The sequence below is a fragment of the Lytechinus variegatus genome, chromosome 2, assembly GCF_018143015.1.
Source record: "Lytechinus variegatus isolate NC3 chromosome 2, Lvar_3.0, whole genome shotgun sequence".
NCBI classification, from domain to species: Eukaryota; Metazoa; Echinodermata; class Echinoidea; order Temnopleuroida; family Toxopneustidae; genus Lytechinus; species Lytechinus variegatus.
The window spans coordinates 72,190,747-72,214,711 of record NC_054741.1 but is presented as its reverse complement, the minus strand read 5'-3'; the positions used below and the strand labels follow the sequence as shown (position 1 = coordinate 72,214,711).

At 36.4% G+C, this 23,965-nt stretch overlaps 2 protein-coding genes across 2 annotated transcripts; both read right to left on the bottom strand.

The window, feature by feature from the left end:
* Positions 1 to 613: 613 nt before the first annotated feature.
* Positions 614 to 3,960, bottom strand: LOC121406944 (deleted in malignant brain tumors 1 protein-like). The gene is made up of 5 exons (XM_041597818.1): positions 3,909 to 3,960; positions 3,325 to 3,657; positions 2,693 to 3,001; positions 1,739 to 2,044; positions 614 to 678 (listed from the first exon to the last, which is right to left on the bottom strand). The coding sequence occupies exons 1-5, from the start codon at positions 3,958 to 3,960 to the stop codon at positions 614 to 616; spliced, it is 1,065 nt and encodes a 354-aa protein (XP_041453752.1).
* Positions 3,961 to 4,333: 373 nt separating this feature from the next.
* Positions 4,334 to 22,695, bottom strand: LOC121409627 (scavenger receptor cysteine-rich domain-containing group B protein-like). The gene is made up of 3 exons (XM_041601531.1): positions 21,982 to 22,695; positions 7,248 to 7,436; positions 4,334 to 5,053 (listed from the first exon to the last, which is right to left on the bottom strand). Exons 1-3 carry the CDS (start codon positions 22,082 to 22,084, stop codon positions 4,911 to 4,913), a joined length of 435 nt encoding a protein of 144 aa, XP_041457465.1. The 5' UTR covers positions 22,085 to 22,695; the 3' UTR covers positions 4,334 to 4,910.
* Between the last annotated feature and the right edge of the window lie 1,270 nt (positions 22,696 to 23,965).

Genomic DNA, 23,965 nt, shown 5'->3' with positions numbered 1-23,965 from the left:
GGGCATGTTGCATAAAAGTTTTACCTAAGAGAACTTGGGTTGTTCTAACCTGAGAATTTCTCCTGTGTTAAAGTCAATGGTAGAAGTCGGACTTACCTCAGTTCTTCAATTTAACCTGAGTTTTCTCTGGCTACAAGTTTTATGCAACAGGCCCTCGGATTGAATCAGCACGCATGTGGAATAGGATTTGAGCCCACAACCCAAGGATTGAAAGACAAGAATAAGATTAAAAATATCTTACCCCAAGTACCGTCGACGAAGCAGTTTTGAACTACTGGAATACATTTACCGGTGCCTGTGTTTGAAAGATTCAACAGATGATTGCAAATACTTGTATGCATATTATTACTATGCAGATTGTGTACATTGAAAATAATTGTAAATGATTAGTTTAGCTCTCAGCAGCCAATCAGATAAAAAGGATTTCAGAAGCTTATATCACTTGTGCGTCGAAATCACTCATAAACAAATTCCTAAATTATCTCTTGGTCGATTTAAAGCGACATATCAAATACTCGTCACTGTGTAAGTGTCAATATAACCATTATTTCCACATTTCTGAAATTAATTTAGTTGGTCGATATATTTCAGAAATAAAAATTGCTTTCGTCGTCTAATTTCTCATCTTACCTTTTGGAAATATGTTAGTCTCACACAGTCCAGTAATACAGACATCCTCTGTAAACATGGTAAAAGCAGATAATAACAAACAAATTATGGTTGGGGTTTTTTTCAATAAGAAAGGAAAGTAAAGCACTGAATAGTTCAACTTTCGATCGGAAAATGTCTTGCCCTTAAGAGCAGAGGCGTCGATCCTGGGGGGGGCAGGGGGGGGGGGCGATCGCCCCACCATTGGAAATATTGGGGGGCAAACATATCGTTTTGCCCCCCCCCCCAATAATTCCGGATGTGCAAAAAATAAAATAAGATTGTAATGTTCAGCAAGCAAGATTGAGATACAAAACTCGTTCTATATTTCAAATCGTGCTCAAAATGTCCGCTTTTCAGATTGGAATATCAAAGTTTTTAGCTCGCGCTTCGCGCTGGCATCATTTCTGTAGCAAAAACCCATACTTTTCATGATTAAATAGGTGATTTTTCAGTTCTAATTTATATACCAATTTTAACCATTGGTGACAAAAATGCTCATAATATCAAGCTTTTAGGTCAGAATAAAAAGAAATTTCTGTTTGCTCTCGGCACTCGCATTATCGGTGTCTCCTCATGAGTTACTACAAACAGTCTTAAATAAGTAGGCCTACCCTTTTCTAGTTTTAAGATCAGTATACTACAAAATTTCAGCTTGCGCTTCGCGCTCGCATTAATTTGTTGGTGAGATACGTGTCTGTATCTCATGAGTCATATATATTTATACACACATATACACACACACATATATATAATATATATACATATGTGTGTGTGTGAGGGTGTTTGTGCGTGCCTGTGTATGTGTGGGCGAGTTTGTTTGTTTTGTGTCATCGAGTGCCTTGGAACGTTGATTCATGATTTTGCCCCCCCCCAATCTGAAAAATGGATCGACGCCCCTGCTTAAGAGACATTCTAGTTATGAAACATTTACACTTTTTAATGAAGGAACAAAATTCTGTCTATCTTGATTCTGCCATCGCAAATGAAATATTTTATTCATTCTGATATCGCAATGTGAAATGTAATCTTATTGTCAAGTGTTTTATTCTGTGAATTATTCGGTATAAATAGCGAATCGACATGTTACCTCCGAAACATGTTACTCCAGCGTCTTGGGAATGATTACAGTTATGAACCCCAAGCCCGCCATGAGAACAATTGAAAATGCTACTCTCGTTGCCAACACAATGAATGTCGTCGAGGATGATGTCTCCGATCCCTGGACCAAAGTCATTGATGCTCACGGCGTGTCCGAAACCTAGACTTTTACAGATGACATTAGCATTCTTTAGATCCCAAGAGGTGTCGCAGACAGTACCTAGGTAGCCTTGATAAGCAACCGTCACCCGACCCTCTAGATACGTGCTCCCGTTGACGAGGAAGACGGCGTAATCTGTGTTGGCAATATAAAGCTATAATAATCTAAAATTATATTCTCTTCTGCTCTTCCCAATTTGACCAGGGCCACTCTCTATGTTGGATGTCGGTTTGTTATTATTATCTTTAACATTCAAACTTACTCTTCCAATTTTTGCATTTTTTTTTACTGGAAACAACTCTAAATCTATGAGTAGCCCCTTCTGTAACATGACATATAGGCCTACTCTTGTAACAATTGCTCTTATTCTAATTTCTCTGACGACTATGGTAAGGTTTGTAAGTTTGAAATATTGATGTGATGGGATTTTGGTTGATAATGGAGTGAGGATTAGGATGATGGCAATGATACGGATTCGGGTCAAGATTTAGTTCTGGCTTATAATGTGTGGATTCCCCGTTTAAACAAATGTTGCGGGAGTATGTGCCATCTCCCCCCCCAAAAAAAAAACCCACCTCTTTACATAATTAGCTAGCAGAGTAATGTATTCTATGCGATTGACTTTTAATAATGGTGAAAACGATTGATATTGAGAATCTTGATATTAATATTCATCATGTTCAATAGAGCCAAATAACACATATCTAAGGATGGACAATATTTTTGAAAAAGTACATGTCAGGTTCAGTAATTAGCTTTCAAACACCAATTCAGTATTTTTACCTTCTGGTGAACAAGTGACTCCCGCGTCCATTTGATGAAAGCATTTGAAGAAATTCGTATCATCACTTTCGCATTCGTAAATATTCGATTCGCCACCGGTGCAGTGGAGACCATCCAAGACGATATCGCCTTTTCCCTGCCCGAAGTCTGCGTACGATGACGCACTCAGTGCGAAGGTGTGACCGAGACTCTTGCAGACTACGTGAGCATCGATGATATCGAAGTGGTGACTGCAAACCGTACCCCAGGAACCATCGTAGAACACTTCAACCCGACCCTCAAGGTTGTTGCTTCCACCAACTAGGCGAACTGTAACATCATTGATAATTACGGATTAAACGCAGGATCCTATATAACCAACCAGTTAAAGTCATTTATATTTTAAAAAGATTAGCAAGAGTGTGCCAAGACACTGCCGTGTGGAACACCATATAAAGGACAGGCTTATGGTAAGAGTAATTACCGATGAATAACACATTTTGGCAACGACTAAATTAAGTTTGACATTAAGAACATGGGTTGAGCCATACAGGACAAAGAAGTATAAAGGGTATACATGTATATTCCAAATAAGAAAGGTCGATGTTGCATTGATAACTAGTCATTAACTTAACTTAAAAAAATATGCTTACTCCCAGTTTCGCATTTTACTGTTGCATCCTGTGTGTGGTTGCAGTTGTAAACTCCAAAACCAGAATGAGGACAATCAAGCAGGATAGATTCGTTTCCAAGACACTCTACTTCGTCCAAGAAAATGTCATTCAATCCCTCGTCAACATCCTGGTAGTCCTGGAAACAGCAATCCTTGAAGGTGGATACCTCAACAGCCTCACCTAGTCCTAGACTTCTGCAGACCACATTGGCATCATCCATGTCCCAGTTATTGTCGCACACGGTTCCCCAGGAACCATCTTTGAATACTTCCACCTTGCCCTCCCAAGGATATCTCCCATCGACGAGACGAACTACAGTGCGTACATGTCACAAGAGAAAGGGGAAAGGGTCACTCTAACTTTGGAGCTTCATAACTTCGCGTTGTGCGATGATGTTTCTTCCCATGTTTCATAAGCTTAACCTGAAAATGCCTATCTATGTAAAGTGATTTCTTTGATAATTATTAACTGTACTTTAAACTCTTTCACACTTTTAGGGCTTGTTAATTAGACCTCTTAGCACATTTCGTCAAAACTGTCAGTGCTTATTGAGCACATCTTACCAAAAACCGTTTCTTCTTGAATTCCTTTCTTACATCGTCTAATCCTCCCCATATTCTCGTTTGATAATCACGTTCTTCCATGGACGGAAATCCCAGGAGGGACGTGCCCCCTCCCCCCCCCACTCAATATAGTAGGGGGGACACAATATCAAATGTCCCCCTACTATAAGAAATACATCATTCAAATTTTATATATAACATGTATTTTAGGACGAGGTGACCTTATTTTGGGGATGATGACCCTTTTTTTCTGCCTGTCAAATTTATTTTCGTCGAAGTGACCTTAAATTTGGGGTGATACCTTTTTTTTTTTTTTTTTTTTGCTTGTCGAATTTTCCAGCCTCTTGTCCCCCCTACCTTTTGGGAGAGATTCCCCCCCCCCCCTGCGTTCTTCCGTTACTTATAAAAGTTTTTACACTTATAAGACTTATACGAAATAAATTATTTCATGAAAGGTTCATCTCCCAGTGGTGCCCGAGCCTTCTCATTGGACAAAGCTGATAGCCGTGACACACAATACCTTAGACCTAAGTCTTGTCTGGTCAGAACGTCCTGGTGTTACTGTCGTCTTTACAACAGTCCTGCATTCTTAGAAAGCAATGTGCTGATTAGAACATTTCGTTTATGGTTCTTCAAAACATGAACCTATAATACGAAACAATCCATTGTTAGATTATGAATTCACAGCAACAAAAAACCATAGCTTGTATAAAGAACCGTAGATGATTCCTTGTATAACGAACGGTTATAGAATACTGTTTGGAACCAAAACGTTTCAAATGCTGTACCAAAAGGTTCTTTAAAAATCTAAGATTGTGGACTGTTTCTGATTTCGTTTGTGTCTCTTTCATGCAAACCCCAAGTACGTACTTTACCGGGACGGATCCTGTGTTGAACTGACTTGGACTATACAAGACCGCTTCATAGTTACGAGCAAAAATCAGCATTTACATTAAACTTCGCACAAAATGGGGTAATGGCGATTTTTTTTCATCCAGAAATTTAGTTGATACCTGCACTTATAGAACAGCGAACTCCTGCGTCTTCATCGTGTTTGCAGTCATGAATTCCTACTCCATCGTGAAGGCAATCCAAGATGGAGGATTCGTTCCCATAACATTCTACCGCGTCTAGGAGTATGTCGCCTTTGAAATTAAAGAAATAAAACCAAGAAACAAAATACATACAAAATACAAAATGTATTCAAGGTCAGAGACACAAGGGCAATCACGAGTGATGGATGTTCATGCAGCGCTTTCATTCACTGAGAATCACTACAGGATCTTGATCTTAAATTGTACCTTAAAAAGGAATTAAGATTGAGAAGCCATGCATCAAGGTCAAAATCCATTAGCATAATTGGAGGACTATGACCTGTCGTGGTTTTAAAATAAGTCTTATTTTACACACGATTTATCAAAGAAGTGTTCATATCACTATTTCTAGAAACAAATGTTAAATATCATTTTGTTCGACAATGAATGTAGATATCATAAACGAAGATCTTTAGAATTATGTTGATACAGCATAAAAAGGCGATGAGTATCTTAAAAAAAGATTAACCTTTCATAAACAATTTAGTAAAAGGATAATATTCCGAAATGGCACCCTATATACAGTGCGTATCAAAAAAAAGTTTACACTTTGAAAAAGCTCTGGGAATTAAAAAATATACAACATGCGGGTAATTTTTTCACATATAATCTTGGGTACGGGTCTCATCTATCCAATGAAAGTAAAAGTTTTGACAGAATGTTACAATTGAGTGAGCACTGTCCATTTTTGTAAAGCTCGCAGAAATCTGTTTGCGCAGAAATGCTCGTTTTCACGCAGTGTCAAGGGCAAAGGGCAAAATCAAACTTACCCTGCGATACATTTTTCCTACATTACCCTTGCACTTTAAGTCAATTAAGATAAAACAGATACATTCAAGCATTTTTAAACAAATTTGCCACCCGAATTGAAATTTCAACACTTAGTAAGCACAACTTTTACCCTTTTTGTGCCAGCTGGATCAGAGGACATAACTGAATCTGAACAAAAATTTACATCAGACATCTCCTGCACTTTTTTACTAAGTTTTTATTATTTAAAAAGGGGTTGACATTTAATTTTTCATTTAATACTTGTTTCTCCACACTTTTCCCAATCTTGACAATGATTAACAAAATGAAAATCAAGCCTAATTCATTTTATGTAAATCACAGCTCAGTGTAAATCAAATATCGCCTTGATGGCTTTGGTGTGTGGAGGAGTGGGGGAAGGGCGCAATGCACTCTTTGATGTGTATTGGGCAAGGAAACAACTTAAAAGATGTCAAAGATATCTCCAAATCAATTTTACTTGCTAAATTCTACGTGTTCTTCATGATAAAGGTTTACTTTTATTCGCATAGCTATTTCAAAGTTCTGCGCAAATCCGTTTTCACTAACTTTTCAAAAGTAAGTGGTGCTCACTCAAGCGGAAATATTTTTCGATAGTTATATCGTCATTTGCTTAAATGGATCTGTACCAATGTTAAAATGTGGAAAAATCTTCAGGATATTACAAATGTATAATTTTACAGGATTTTTTCAAAGTGTAAACTTCTTTTTGATACGCACTGTATAACTACCCTCTACGTGCATTCCTTTAATTAGTATCCGGACATGTACCCCCTGGACATCTACCCCCCGGACATCCACCCCCCGGACTTCCACCCCCCGGACATCCACCCCCTTAGGACAAGTACCCCCTAGGAAAAGTACCCTCTAGGACATCTACCCCCGGACATCCACCCCCCGGAAATCTACCCCCCGGACATCCACCCACCCCCCGGACATCCACCCTCCGGACATCCACCCCCGGACATCTACCCCCCCCCCCCCCGGATATCCACCCCCGGAAATCTACCCCCCGGACATCCACCCCAGGACATCCACCCCCAGGACATCTACCCCCCGGACATCCACCCCCAGGACATCTACCCCCGGACATCCACCCCCCGGACACCCACCCTCCGGACATCCACCCACCGGACATCTACCCCCTCATCTTTAAATTGATTTTGAATTGATAAAATATATTTTTGCTCGTCTGTGAGTGATCATAACGAACGAGCAATTTGACAAAAAATGTCAGGGGGTAGATGTCCGGGGGGTGGATGTCCGGGGGGTAGATGTCCTAGAGGGTACTTGTCCTAGGGGGTACTTGTCCTAATGGGGTGGATGTCCGGGGGTAGATGTCCGGGGGGTAGATGTCCTAGAGGGTACTTGTCCTAGGGGGTACTTGTCCTAAGGGGGTGGATGTCCGGGGGGTAGATGTCCAGGGGGTAGATGTCCTAGAATCCTTTCATCTTACCTGTGCCTTCACCAAACGGAGCTCCACTTAAAGCGGCCACAGAATATGCGTAACCCATGCTCAAACAGACAATATGTGCATCGGCAAGATCCCATAAATCATCACATACTGTTCCCCATTCACCACCATGAAGTATTTCTACTCGGCCCTCCCAGGGCGTCAATCCACCAACCAGCCGTATAGACTTCACTGTCATTTTTTTTTGTGAAAAGATAATAAAAGGCATAATTATGACTTGAATTACGAAAATGGGATTTGAAGTAGGCTTGTAAAGGTCTATAATTATAAAGAATAAAGAAAAACTATCTAGAGCAGTCATGGTATTGTGTGGGTGTGGATACTCGCACGTTGGTGGGGTGTGTGTGTGTGTGTGTGTGTGTGTGCAAGTGTGTATATTCGTGTGGGTTTTGGTTTGCGGGTGTATGTGATTTCTAGAAAGGGTGGTTGATGAGAATTAACCTAATGTACTATACCACATGTGCTTAAATGTACTTCGGGGAATATCATGTTCCATATATATCCTCACTTTCCTGGTGGGTGTTTCATACAGCTGAGATTCGAATGACTTTACGCACGACTGGTGACCCTTTCTAATGCTATGTGATATCCCTATGTAATTGATTTATGACCCAAGAAAGTGTTCTAGTTGTGCGTAAAGTTGTGTGTAACTTTACGAACAGCTTTATGAAACACACACCCGATATACATGTATTTTCCCATATACACGGATCTTTATTTTTGGTAAACGAAATTAACTTCTTGTTGCAGCGACTTATTCTGTGCTGTAAAACGCTGTTAAAAATATTAAGCAACGCTGTTTTAGTCAGCCATTCTATCAACTTTAGATAAGTTGGGTTTTTTATGTAAACAATTGTTTTAAGGTTTATATAAGATTGTTGGGCTTAAACATCATTGCTTTATATTTCAAACAATGTTTTTTTTACAGCGTGAATCATTCAAATGTGGCTGTAATTCTGGCATGAAAAAAAAATCTTCATATATTAATGCATTGTTCCTGATGAAAGATCTCAAATCAAGAGCCATGAAGTCAATACAAAGGGTACATAGAAAGTTGCTATCCGATCGGTCAAATATAAATTATGAGGTATTTATCAAAACAATTAGGTTTTGAGTTTTCGTTCACCTCTCTCAAGTCAGCAACTACCGAGTGAGTAGGTAAAGAATTTATACCTCATCACTGAAAATTTAATGAAATTCCTTATCATGAACGCTTGACTGTTACATAATATATATATGTATCTTGAAAGAGTATTTTCTCCCAAATAAGTCAATATCATTTTTACATGGCATTTCTTACGCTTGGATAATATTCTTTGCTGTGTTGTAAAATCAGATTCGTGCCAATGCATGGTATGTCTAAAATAATTTAATAATTGAATGCATTTTGTCCAAGTAGTAATAATCCTACATAAATTGCAGTCCATTTAATTGTATAATACCTTTTCAATAAAAGAATAACGTGATAATATATATTGAAAACTATTTATACAGTAATCATTCAGACGTACAGCTTCCCAGACCTGGAGCCCGTTTCATGAAAGGACATTTTATCCGACAAGTCCGACAGTTGCCACAGTAACAGTGCTTCTCAGCCAACATCAAGGAAAGTTGTCAGATCTGTAAACTTGTCGGACAAAGATGTTGATGAAACACCGGGATGAAACACTCCCCAGCAGTCTCGAGAACACCTGTAATCTTACAAGATTGCGTAATCTTACAGGAAATCAGTTTTGGGGGTATGGAATCTTACAAATTTCCTTAAATAAAACACCCTTTTCCCCTTTTTAAACAGACCTGTTCTGTTAAATTGCAGAAAAAATCCTGTTTTATGAATTTACAGAATGATTGTGTTATTGCTTTCTGCAAATCTTCTTATTTTTTCTGTTCTGTAAAATCACGGTTTTTTAACAGTGCACCCCATTGTCGATATGAATAAATGAAAGAGGACACTATCCTTCCTTAGCTTCGCCTCTGAGAGAGAGCTAGAGTCAAAACGCCTCGAAAATGACAGTATAATGTCCCATCACTCTCATTTCATTTTATTGGTTTCCGTTTCACAATGTTGTACATAATATAATGAACATAACATAACGTAAATAATATCATATACATATAACGCAATTATGCATCAGATAAACACAATTAAGAAAATTATGATGATTTTTAAAACTTGTATGAAAGGCAAGCCCCTAAATTTAGGAATACCTCGTTAGTTCAACCTAGTTTTCGCATATGCCAAATCACGGTAACGTGATTCATTAAAAAGCTAAGGGTATACCTAGCACTGAAGTGCTTTTCCATTAGTCGTGATTCTTCAAACAGGTTACAAACAAGATCCCGGTCCTTAATTTTACCTCGGGATTGACCAGTCATTATATTAAACGCCCCAAGATACATGAAAGGTGATAGCTCTGTGTTTTCACTCTTATCGAATTTGTATAGCATTCTTCTATTACTAATCGTGATTCTTCTCTTCTTTAAATGCCAAGAAGAATAATACATTATGTATATGAGTCTATTAAAAGAAACCCACCAGAATTGACCCCTTTGGAGGGCACTTCACCCCCCCCCCCCTCCAAAAAAGGGGAAAGAAAACGTTCTCTGATTTTGGAGTTAAACTTGAAACTTGTTGTTCTAAACAATATTGAATAGTTAACTCTAACTTTGCTATCCATTGCCCCCCTTATTACAAATATTACGGATAATAATCTTATATATGTTTAAAAGAAATATGGCCCATATTCACTGATAACGAAATCAAATCTCCTAGCTTAGCTTTGAGTTTTAATGATTTTCTAGATTTATAATCAATATTCTACGTTTTTGTTTCCTTGGATACGGTGGCATATATTGATCTTGATACAAATCTGTTCCACTGGTTGGAAATTGGACATCTCTATATTCTATTTGCTGACCATCTACTTTGTTTGTCATCAGGGTTTAGTCACATAATTGAAACAGCTGTGATGACCATGTGGCAGACATGTGATCGTTCAGACTTGATCAGAATTCTTAGACTTTCCAGGAGTATAAATATTTTTTTTACTTTTCACTATCAAACGAATTCGAAATAACGGTAAATCTTTATCTTAAACAATGAGAGATGCTGAAGTTATTATCAGTATTCTCATGATTGTAAAGACGAGCGCACTGCCCCCCTGCATCGATAACCTTCATCTTTGATGTCATTGATAAAAAATAATTAAATTGTTATTGTTATGAGAAATATCATTGTCGTTATTATTATCAGTATTATTATTATCATCATCATCATCATCATCATCATAACCATTAGTGGCAGTGGAATTAGTAGCAGTGGTAGTAGTATCGCAGTAGTATCAGTTCACATGTAGTCAATTATATTCCTAATGTAGGCCTATAGCTCATCATATATTCTCGAAGGAACATCGCGTATTGCTGAAACTTTTTCTATGCAATAAGATATTCCTATCAACCGTGACCACATCCATTCCCTATAATCAGGAAAATATTGGGGACTGTACTACAATAGATATGCAATGGAACATGTGGAACAAAACTGATCAACCAATCGATTCCTCTTCCATGCATGCTGCATACTTCTCTCCATCTTTTGTATTATTCTGGCATTATTCAGAAGCAACGACGCGGCGTAGGCATGGTAGGGAGAAAGGTGACACAATTCACTCTTACCTTACGTATTGGAAGTTTGCATTTTATTAATTTCTTGTAACTATTTCAATAACATATCAGCAGCAGGAAAAGAGGTCGGTAGATGCAGAAAACAAATCAATCTGCGCATGCTCAGCCTACTGAACAGAGGCAGATTGATTTTATCTGAATCTATCATTATATCTTATTGCTTTGGGTCGTGTTTTAGGCAGCTTCCTTTTCAACTCCTCCCTTTTCCACAATGTTTTCTACTGTTACTTCTTCATTTTAATTGTTTGTTATGGACGATGTCTATATTTTTTTTCATTGTGATATCATGATTGAATGGTTATGTGATATGCTCAACGGCAGGATACATGTATACCTCTTTCTTTAATTTGATACCAATTCGTTTACTCTTTCTTTAATTTAACAATCTTTTAATGCAAAGATTTTAAAATTTGCTTGATTTGACCACAAAGAATCGGTGCCTTTCATAAAATATGCAACTCGTCCTTTTTTAAACACTGCTTTATGAAATCAGTGCTCCCGCCATTGTTCACTGTTAATGCATTCCATTAAAATAGCCATCTACTAATGGGTACTTACGCTCTTCTCCTTACTTCTGTTTTCTGTGTGTCTCTGTCAAATTTCATTTCCCTTTATATGATTCTAGAATTGCTATTAAATACGCCTTCTTGCAGGCGATATCATCCAGGAAAGTTTTATATTTCCTTTCATTAAAAATTTGGTTCACTTAATGTAAATTTTCGCTTAGAATCAATATACCTCATCGATCTCAATTTCAGTGCATATATAACTTCCATATTAATTATTTACCATATTCACTTTTGATTCCAAGAACAAAACGTTCAATTGTTTTATTGAAAGTAAAAGCCCTATTCAGCTGCTACTGGACCATGAAAAATAACAAAACAACATAAAATGCACGTGACAAGCAAATGACGATATAACTGTCGAAAAATATTTCCGCTTGAGTGAGCACCACTTACTTTGGAAAAGTTAGTGAAAAATTATTTGCGCAGAACTATGAAATAGTTATGCGAATAAAATTAGACCTTAATCATGAAGTACACATGAAATTTAGCTAGTAAAATTGATTTGAATATATCTTTTTCCTTTTTCAACTGATTTCCTTGCCCAAATCACTTCGAAGAGTGTCATTGCGCCCCACCCCACTCCCCCACACACCGAGGCCATCGTGACGATATTTGCTTTACACTGAGCTGTGAATTTTATGAAATGGCTTAGGCTTGATTTTCTTTTTGTTAATCATTTTCAAGCTTGGGAAAAGTGTGGAGAAACAAGTATTAAATGAAAAATGAAATGTAAACCCACTTTAAGTAATAAAAACAGTAAAAAAATATTGGAGATGTCTGATATAAGCTTTTGTTTATATTTAGGTATGTCCTCAGATCCAGCTGGCACAAAAAGGGTAAAGGTTGTGCCTACTAAGTATCAAAATTTTAATTTTGGTAGCAAATTATTACAAAATGCTTGCATGTATCCATTTTATTTCAAATTTTTCCCCTTGACACAGTGTGAAAACAAGCATTTCTGCGAGATTTACATAAATTGACAGTGCACATGTAAAATGTTAATATAAAAGTATGTTACCTTGCAATCATACTTGTATCGTAGCAATACAAGTTCCTTGGGAAAAAACATTATTATATAACTTGAAATATGTCTAAATGAAATCTAAGTAAATAGAATATAGGACAAAAGGGGAGAATTTTTACAGCAAACTGCAATGCACCATCAATATGAATTCAATATGAGATGAAAAAAAGAGGGTTACAAGAACTAATAAAAAATTCTAGATTCTCGACGATATTCGAAGGATGAGCCTGACCTTAAAAGAATCTTTTAAAAAAGCAAATATTTCGAAAGAGACATGAGAGAGAAATGTATAAAATCATGACGAATCTTTTATACTGAACTGTATACAAAAATTCTTCTTCTTTTTGTCCTTCTTGTTCCTTTTCTCCTGCTCCCTCTGCTCCTCCTCCTCATCCCTCTTCTCCTTCTTCTTCTTCCTTTTCTTCTTCTTCTTCTTTTTTTCTTTTTCTTCTTCTTCTATCATTCTTCTTCTTTATCTTCTTCTTTTAAAGAAGATCAAACCATTATATTTCAATCATTAAACAATATCTTAAGTTTTCATGAAGGTTGAATAATTATTTACACCATTGGGTTTAGTACAGCCTCACCTCCAACATCTCGCGCAAATCGTACCCTAAACACTTACGGTTGATTCTTGGGGCAAAAAGTACATCCTTTATAAAATATTTTCGTCTTATTTTTTTACACCATCTCAAATTCGACCCTAAACACGTAGCTTTCCTAGCAAAAGTAGACACCCTTTTTCCATTATTTCGGTGTTTTTGACACCTTTATTACGTTACGTAACGTGTCCTTTCTTGAAAAAGACATCCTCCACTCGTCAATGTAAGTGCCCCCCCCCGGGATATTCTAATAAGAATAATTGTATCTTAGACGTGGGAATCAAATGCAACATATCGCGTTTGAAAAAAAGATGGTAAGGTTGGTAAAAATTGATTGCAAATTTCAGTATTGTTCCAAAAGTAGCTTAATCCACTTTGCGATTATTTGAAATTGGTTATTGTTCCTATTTTAAATAAAGGTATGCATTCAATTTTTAGGTACATGTTGTGGATACAAGTTCACACCATTAGTGCAAATCTTGCTGAAAATAACAGAATATCACAGTTTTTATGGATATTTTTGGATTTAGCTCTTTTTGGAATTAGATATCGAAAAGTCACCGTCTATAGAAAAGATGACAAAATATTTTTTTTCTTTTTGTTATGATCAATGTATAAACATCAGAAAAGATGTGAAATGTCCTCTGCCAGCCATATTTATGTGTTTTGCGTTCAATTTCCAATATCAAACATGTCTAAATTGGCAAAAAATAACATTTTACTAGGGTTTTGTTCCAAAAGGAGTTGAATTCATGAAAAATGAAATTTCACAAATTCTTTAAAAATTCATCTTTGCTAGATTTTTGAAATTATGATTTAATCAATCTAAGAATAAAACAGCAGTGGTTAAGGGAAAGTTGTGAATTAAAAAACCTCCATTTACAGAAAAATACCAAAAGTGGATTTAGCTCCTTTTGGAATATATATATGTGTGTGTGTGGGGGGGGGGTGTATATTTATCCAATAAGTGTTGAATTTTATCCACAAAAAACATTCCTTTTATGATATGCTCTTTCATTCTGTCTGACAATTTAAATTTGAATTGTTTACGTTACTAAATCTTAACCCATGCTATATAGAAATTCATTCGTCTTCTTGCGAGCAGGATAAAATTACAATTTTGTTTCACGTAACTTTCACTTTCTCCTTACCAAGGCTATATTAATAATTTTTTTCGTTCATGGACTTATGACACAGACAGTAAATATTAAAGTGTGATTCATATACAATTATATATATATAATGAAACTTGATTACAAAAATTAAGTTTACTGTAAAATAAGTACTAATGGATTTAACATTTGTATTTGGAACAGAATTATAACTGGTAACTTAAAAGATAATAAGTGTGATTTGTAGAAGATGTACATACGGTGGATAGTTTTGGGGTGTTTAATGTCAAAACGAAGTTCAAGGATATTACTTAATGCTGTCATGGTCATTGGCACGAAGTTGTTTAAAGCTGCAATAAGAACGATATTTTTTTTTTTTGGCCATTTCATCTTCACAAGATGGTCGTACGAAATAAGCGTTCGTAGACGATTCGTAAGTTCGCAGCTTGGTCGAGTCGATGGCTTTGTCCAAGACTTTTTTTAATGTCGTGCCACATCGTCTCTTCGTAAGGCGGTCGCACGAACATTGAAAGAAAATCGTGAAAACCACGTTAGATTAGGTCGAGAGACAATTCTAAACGCTTCGATTTCATACGATGATTGTAAGAACACGTTAAGCTGTTCGTGAAACGCTCTGACGACGTTTTAACGATCGCCTTTAGAACGGAAATTCTTACGGCGCTTTTACGAGCGACTCTTAACGTTGTAAGGCATTCACAAGGGACTCGCAGTCTCCTTGGCACTACATCCATTTTGAAAAAATCAACAATTCAACAGTAAGAGGATATTTGACAGGATATGGCAGCGTCTTTTTTTACAACTCGACAAAATGTACCCCAAAAAATCCTAAAATCTTCTTACGAATGAATTCAGAGTGTCATGAGTTGCAGATCCAGCCGGATTACACACAATACATTTTTAGGGCTGTATTGCTTTTGTACAATCAGAATTATTGGGTCTAGTCCGGCTGCCCCACTCCTGGCAAATACGACAATCTTGCGACAACAGAAATCGTAAGATGGTCGTATAGTCTGACGGAAGCGTCTTTAACGAATAAGTAAGAACTCAGGGGTCACTTTATAACCGTAAATCATTTCCTTTCTCAAGAAGGTCTTTAGTTGTTCTACACTTCGTAATTCCGAAGCTTCGTAATTCCGAAGGTTCTTTATTCCGAAGGTTCGTAATTCCGAAACACGTAAATTGCCTATACCTCGATGTTCGTTAATCCGAAAACGAAAAAGGGTTCGTTAATCCGAACATTTGTGGCGTAATTCCGACGGTTCGTTATTCCGAAGGTTCGATAATCCGAAAACGAAATAAGGTTCGTTGTTCCGAAGGTTCGTTTATCCGAAAACGAAATAAGGTTCGTTGTTCCGAAGGTTCGTTGATCCGAAAACGAAATAAGGTTCGTTTTTCCGAAGGTTCGTTAATCCGAAAGCGAAATAAGGTTCGTTGATCCGAAAACGAAATAAGGTTCGTTTTTCCGAAGGTTCGTTAATCCGAAAGCGAAAAAAGGTTCGTTGATCCGAAAACGAAATAAGGCTCGTTTTTCCGAAGGTTCGTTAATCCGAAAACGAAATAAGGTTCGTTAATCCGAAAACAAAATAAGGTTCGTTAATACGAAAAATGAAAAGCGGGAAAGCAGAGGCAAGGGGAGTGGGGCGGGGGACACTGTTGCCGTTCAATTATTATGAGGATGGGAAGGCAAGGGCGGCCGAACGAATTTTCGTTGGGAGGTAAAGCCAAAAAATGAAACTCATACGTCAAAATGGGCACTTTGGTGATATTTTTACCTTAAGATTATCATCTGCTTGAAGTCATTGTGTGTTTGATATCGATTAAGTAGAGAAAAACTATGTTGAAGTGACTTCTTATTATGGCAAAATGTATATTTAGGCTTTATTTTTCGGGAGAGAGTATAATGAGCGAGCGGCTTGGTAAAACAAATTCAAAGGTGAAGTTGTAAAACGTTTTGGGGGTCAATTATTCTTAAAATGGCAATATTGCGAGGTGTTGCGAGCGTGAATCACAAGCTTAAACTTTAGGGTATTTCAATAAAAAATTAAAATAAGTTTTTAAAAATCCGAGCAGATTTCTGCTGTCATTAAAAAGATGTGCATCTAACTAAAGAATTAACACGAGCGCAAAACGCGAGCTTAAACATACTGACCAGAAAAGGAACCTGTTAAAGAAAGCATTTAGTGACCTCTTTAGGGTGCAATTTCACCAATCGAATGAAAATGCGAAGCGCAAGCTGAAAATTTGCAATATTCCAGCCTGAAAACTTAACTTAACTTGTATACTTTAAAAAGAGTATTTCATTTCGAAAAAAACATGAAAAACGGCATATTTATTTTTGAAAAAGGAACTTTCCCATTTTGGAAAATATTAATTTCCCTGTTTTTTATTTCATTTTTGGGGTGCAAGTGCCCCCTGCCTCCCTCCCGGCGGATCCAGCTTTCGTCAAATAAGGGGGGGGGCAATTTTTTTTCAACCATATTTTCCTCGATCGGCAGCTTAAAGTTGATTTTTGTTTGTTTCTTTCAAAGGGTAGTCCTAACAGTCAATAATTAGCTTTATACTTATAAAGTAAAGTAAATATGTAATAACATGATAAGCCCTTTTTAAATAATGCGAGCTATATATTTTTTTAATATGATGGGCAATATGTTTGTGATCTTTAAAACGAGATGCCTATGTAACTAAATTTAGATAATAACTGCGAGCAAGAAGCGCGAACAGAAATTTAAAATATATAACCTCAGACCTAATCTAAAGGGGACATTTTAAGAACTTTTTGCAGTTAGCTATGAAGACGATGCGTGTTTCAACCAATGGCGGCGGAACGTATTTTCCTATTTTTTTTTTGGGGGGGGGCAAAGCAAAAAAGGGGCCAATAGGGGCAATTTGGTGCAAACGGATATTTTCACCATGAGATTATCACCTGTGTAAACAGGTTGTGTGTTTTGTAGTAATTAAATTGAGCAAATTTTTTTAAGTGATCACTAAAGTTATATATTTACGTTTCATTTCTGCGAGCATAGCGAGCAAGCGGTTTGGGGGAAAAAAATCAAATCTGAAGATGTAAAATTCGCCTTTTTGAGCAATTACTGTTAAAAGGGCATCCTTGTGAGATGTTGCGAGCGAATCACGTGCTCAAACTTTTGGAAATTTCATGTATTCCTAGACTGATAATAATGATAATATTGATATAGATACCATTTACCCAGGGAAGCCACTTCAGTTCTGAAAACTGTTCTCCCAGCCATTATTATTATCATTTTTACAAGAATGCTTAGAATGTCCAGTTTTCAGGTTGGAATATCACAAATTTTAAGCTTCCGGTTCGCGCTCTCATTATTTAGTTCGTGAGATATATATTCTATTCATGAGTCACTAAATGCAGTCCTTAAAAGATTACTTTCTGAAGCCTGTTGCATAAAACTTTTTACCTGAGAAAACTCTGGTAAAAACTGAAAACTAAGGTTAGTCTGATTTCCGCCACTGCATGACTTTAGCACAGGGCAAAAACTCCTGTAAAAACAACCTGAGTTTTCTCAGGTAAAAAGTTTTATGCAACGGGCCCCAGGTCAGTATATAAATATATTACAGCTTGCCCTCGCATCTTTAGAAAGATACACATCTTTCTCACGATTACAAAAAATGCTCCGAATGCTCACTTCACGTCTTGTTACATGAAATGTCTATAGTTTGAGCTTGCAATTCGCGCTTTCAACATCTCACAAGGATCATTATTAGTATTATTTTTTATTTTATTACCAGCAGAAGCTGTTATTAAAAATGACATCCCCTCCAATACAAATCCTATTATCTAGAGGTTACTCGCACGCGACCAACACACTTGACCCCCTGCATCTTTAAACCATTTTGCTTAGGCAGCAATTGCTCAGATAAAATCGAAATTAGCCTATGCTTGATCTATATTCTTAATGAAATACATGCTTTTGGCCACAACACACACATGTATCATCGATCGTTATTACTATCATTGCATAATATCGTGTAATCTTGTAATGACAACATCATTTTTGTTACCAAAATGAATAATTTTCATTTTCGGAAATACGAACCTTATTTAATTTTCGGATTAACGAACCTTATTTCGTTTTCGGATTAACGAACCTTCGGAATTACGAACCTTATTTCGTTTTCGGATTAACGAACCTTATTTCGTTTTCGGATTAACGAACCTTCGGAATTACGAACCTTATTTCGTTTTCGGATTGACGAACCTTCGGAATTACGAACCTTCGGATTTACGAACCTTCGGAAATACGAACCTTCGGAATAACCGAAGCTTCGGAATTACGAAGCTTCGGAATTACGAATGTATGCGCGGCAGGTTAGCAAATTGTCTTGATGCGTTATTTTACGAAGCCATAAGCGGTAAATAATCTATGTACCAACTTTTTAAACGCATCTACCTCTTCAGAATACTTCACTCTGCAGTGTTGGGATATGAGATGCTATGACCTCGATTTTTATTCGCTGGGATATTGGTAGGCCTATAGAAATTTTCTTTGTGTAGATAAGCCTTTTGACGCGTTTTGCGTGTGTGTGTGTGTTTTCAAAGTACATTTGCTCCATGAAATTTGCTGATAGTTTGAAAACGAGTACACAAACCCCTAATTTTTAATATTCAAACATCATTGGTATACCTTTCTATATAACCAAGCAAACTTTGGTGAAAATGACATGGGTTTGGACAAGGCGCAGTGTTTATTGCACTTCTTAAATTTGTTTTCAAATTTTTCAGACGTGTTTATGGTCTGGCACACCTCATTTTCCAATTTGAAGGTACTGCTACTCTTGAAAGAGCAAACAAATGGCAATACGAGTGGATTCTTTATCTTAGTATATAATCCTGAACTCTAGTGTAAAATTTTGTGAAATTTAGATAGATTTGGACTGAGTAATACAGTTTTAACCTCTACGTTGCGACCTCGTGGGGTCTAAAACTGCAAAATTATTTTCATTGCTATTCCTCGAGACCTTTCAAATGGGTAAAGTTCAAAGCTCAACAGCAAAAAATCAAACACATGAACCCATGTAGTTTTTTATTCTACAGTGCGTATCAAAAAAAAGTTTACACTTTGAAAAAGCCATGGGAATTAACAAATATACAACATGTGGGTAATTTTTTCACATATAATTATGGGTTTGGGTCTCATCTATCCAATGACAGTAAAAATTTTGACAGAATGTTACACTTGAGTGAGCACTGTCCATTTTTGTAAAGCTGGCAGAAATCTGTTTGCGCAGAAATGCTTGTTTTCACGCTGTGTCAAGGGGAAAGGGCGAAATCAAACTTACCCTGCGAAGCATTTCTCATAAATTTCCCTAGCACTTTTAGCCAATTGACATAAAACGGATACATTCAAGCATTTTGTAACAATTTTGCCGCCCAAATTTGAAATTTCAACACTTAGTAAGCACAACCTTTACCCTTTTTGTGCCAGCTGGATCTGAGGACATAACTGAATCTGAACAAAAGTTTATATCAGACATCTCCAGCATTTTTCACTAAGTTTTTATCATTTAAAGTTGGTTTACATTTGATTTTTCATTTAATACTTGTTTCTCCACACTTTTCCCAAGCTTGGCAATGATTAACAAAATGAAAATCAAGCCTAAGCCATTTCATGTAAATCACAGCTCAGTGTAAAGCAAATATCGTCACGATGGACTCGGTGTGTGGGGGAGTGGGGTGGGGCGCAATGCACTCTTCGAAGTGTTTGGGCAAGGAAATAAGTTTAAAAAGGTAAAGATATCTTCAAATCAATTTTACTAACTAATTTCCACGTGTTCTTCATGATTAAGGTCTACTTTTATTCGCATAACTATTTCAAATTTCTGCGCAAATCATTTTTCACCAACTTTTCAAAAGTAAGTGGTGCTCGCTCAAGCGGAAATATTTTTCGACAGTTATATCGTCATTTGCTTAAATGGATCTGTACCAATGCTAAAATGTCGAAAAATCGTCAGGATATTACAAATATATAATTTTACAGGATATTTTCTAAGTGTAAACTTTTTTGATACGCACTGTATATTTGGAATATTTAGGTGCTAAAGTAACTGTGTGTAAAATTTGGTGAAAATGACATGGATTTTACTTTGACAGTGAAACGTCCTTAAAACCAGATGTTTTCTTCATCATCTGAAAATGCCTGCAGTGATAATTTATGACCCCCCCCCCCCTCTTTGCGTTAAAAAAATGTTGGAATTTGTACATGTACAACATCTTTGTAAACTCTTTTTATTCAAATATGTTATGAAACAAATGCAGTAATTATTATAGAATACGGGTAGTCGTGGGCTTTAATCAAAGTTCCCCTGAGCTATCCTTCTAGATGAGACATTTTTCTACCTCACAAATGCTTTCGACGGGATAATAGCTCTGATGAACTTTTATTTAAGCTACCCCTTCCATTATTCTCTTACCCTATTTTCATAATATATTATGTTACACAAAAGTGAAGAGGAAAGACCTGAACATTGCGTGGGTGCTTTTGTGACGCATAATGAAAGGATGCTAATAAAGCAAGAAATCTGGAGGCATGACAGACTGGCCTGGGTTTCTTCAAATTTTTATAAGCTTTCGGCATTTGAGTCTTCTTCAGGTATCCGCATATGTATGAAAGAAAAATGGCTATAACGTACAAATTCTTCATGTGAGCCATATTATCAAATACACATACAAAAAACAAAAACAAATACGTTACATATTCACATGCATTTACATTCTTACACGTTATATGCAATATATTTTGATGATTACCATCATTAGTATATACCTTGGGTCATTAATGGTCATTTTAAGGAATATTTTTAAAAGAATTCATGAAGAGCAAGCGCATGCTGATTTTTTAAATTCCGCTTAAGCACATAAAGCAATTTATGTAGTTTTATTAATGATGAACATGAAACGTATCTCACTAATCAAATATTGCGAGCGCGAAGTGCGAGCTGAAAATTTTCGAAATTCAGACCTGAAGAGAGGCATTATAAAACTTGTTTATTGGAATTCATTATTACCATACGTATTTCACTTACCAAATGATGCGAGCGTGAAGCGCGAGCTGAAAATATTTTATATTCAGGCCATAATAGGGGACATTTTAAGGACTGTTTCAAGGAATTGATGAAAAGCAGACACAGTCACCAATCCACTAATGCGAATGACAGCACGGACTGGAAATGTTCTATATTCAAGGGCAATCATTTTAAGTAGTCATGAAAAAGATCGAAGCATATGTCACTACATAAAATTATAAAAACTCGAAGTGCGAGGAAATAGTTTTTGTTTATATTGATTTAAAACGTTTTTAGTACCGTTTAATCCCTTTTAACAGGATTATTTATTTCATTAAACAGACAAAAACGAGCCAAGGAGTGATGAACATATAGCCCCTAAGAAAATTATGTTTCATAAAGTTGATTTCCATGTAATATAATATGATACATATGTTTAAAACATAGTATGAAGTAATATGACATAATACACGATATGTCAGTTTTTTATCTTAGTAATTGGATGATGGCCATATTGGATTTAAAGTTTGGACTTGCATCTGATATGAGATAAGCTGCTGTTGAATGTGTTTTGATTTTATTCTTCTGATGCACGATTCCAAATTACCTTAATCAAGAACAACTATGATTAGATAAATAAAAAGTAAAGATACATAGACGTCTTCTCACCTCTTGGTTCTTCATTTATAGACAATGTTTCAGTGAAATGAACGTTTCCCGCGAAAAACACCAAACACACGATGGATACGACACTGAAAAACATGTTAAACATGAAAACAATCGAATGAAATGACTGATAATCAATCAAACGTCAGATGAGAGCGATGTTAAATCGATCACTTCGTACCAGCATTTTGATAATTAGTCGACGTGAAGGCCAGCCTTGGTTCAAGTACTCGGCTTATCACCAAACTGGAAAACCTGAATGATAAACGCTTTTATGTCAAATATATACGGCCATGACAGAGAAAGATTCATCGTGACGCCCTTTTAAACTGCACAGAAAATGAAATAACGTCCGGTCATTTCCTATTGGACGAAAATTTTACGTGTAGTCCTGAATTCAATTATCAAGAAGCGAATGTGTGAGTTGCCGTTCATGGCTAAACAATTAAGATGTCAATGCGAACAGGTTGAATTGACCATATGACATTGGATAGCTGCATGCATTTTCCCCATTCCGACAATTTTCCCGTCTAAAATTTTGCTCTATCATTATTTTATCGTTCCAATATATTTTGGTCGAATGCCTATTCACCAACACATATTGGTTATTGTTTATGTAAATTCATATTACGGCAGGGGAGATGTCATATACATGATGGATGTATATGTGCAGTTCTTCCCCCAAACAAGAAAGGACATTACATTTGGACATTTGTATGAATATAACCATAATGACGTTTAATCAAAATACAGTGTAATCATTCATTCTTTTCTGTTTTGAAAACTAATTAAATAGAGGAAAAAGGAGAGTTGAACGAAATCACACACACACAACTTCTTGATCATTTGTTCGAAAGCCGAAAATACAATTTAATAAAGAGTTTTCTTGTTTTTACTCTGTTTTTTTATACTTTTTAAAATACATTTTTAGCTAAATGTAAATGTTATTTCTGATTTTTTTATGTCCAAGTTTTTTTCACGATCCAAAACTTGACACAAATTTTGAATACTCAGTGCGAATTGGATATAAGCTAACACAAATTATAGTTGTATTAGCTGCAAAGTTCCATGGGGCTTTACCTCAGGGCATTCAGAGGGCCTAATATCTCCTTGGCCTAACAAGATTTCTTCTGGTGAGGGGTACTTATCATAAGGAAAAACTATCTTGGAACCATACATTGATCATGTCGATATTAATAAAATCGTTGCTCGACACAAGCAGGCTGGCATCGGGTTTAGCAAATCGAGACACTTCCTACCCACTGAACTAAACCACTAATTATTTCACCTTTTAAAACAAAGTTATTCCGCTTGTTGGTGAAAATTCTCCATGCTCGTTTGATACAATCATTTGTCCCCAATGCTATTCATCACTTTAAAGCTCAAGTCCGAAGGTCTGTGTCTCGCCCGTACATAATAATTAATGCCCTGCTATTTTGATTGATCGTCATTAATCATGGTAGATAGGCCCATAGGCCTAACCTTGACTTTTCACTAATATCACTTAGAGATTTTCCTATAATCGGGACTCACCTCTCTTGAGCTTCATTTACTCTCTATTGCAATTGCACTTGCATCAGCTTGATCCATTACTTCTTGTCGACAACTGCAGTACTTGTATAACTAAACATGATTATTCTAGAATACGAATTTATTCCTAAACCCGACTTTAACCTTGACTTTAAATTTTAAATACTTGTGTATTGCAATTTTTTTAGTGTATCATAGTTACCTGCATGGCTGAGTTGGAATTCATGTTTTCATCATTTTTTGTTTGTTCGGTGTATAAACGTTGTTTCTACATGTGTATAAACCAGTGAAAGAAGAATTTCTTTTATGGACAATAAACTTATTCAATTCAATTCAACCCACCTCTGATTTATACCAAACCAATCTCAATCTGCAACAAAAGAATCACGTGACAGTTCACGCGGTCATGTGATTTAAATGTCTTCCGCGATTTCTGTTGAGAGAAATAATCAATAGA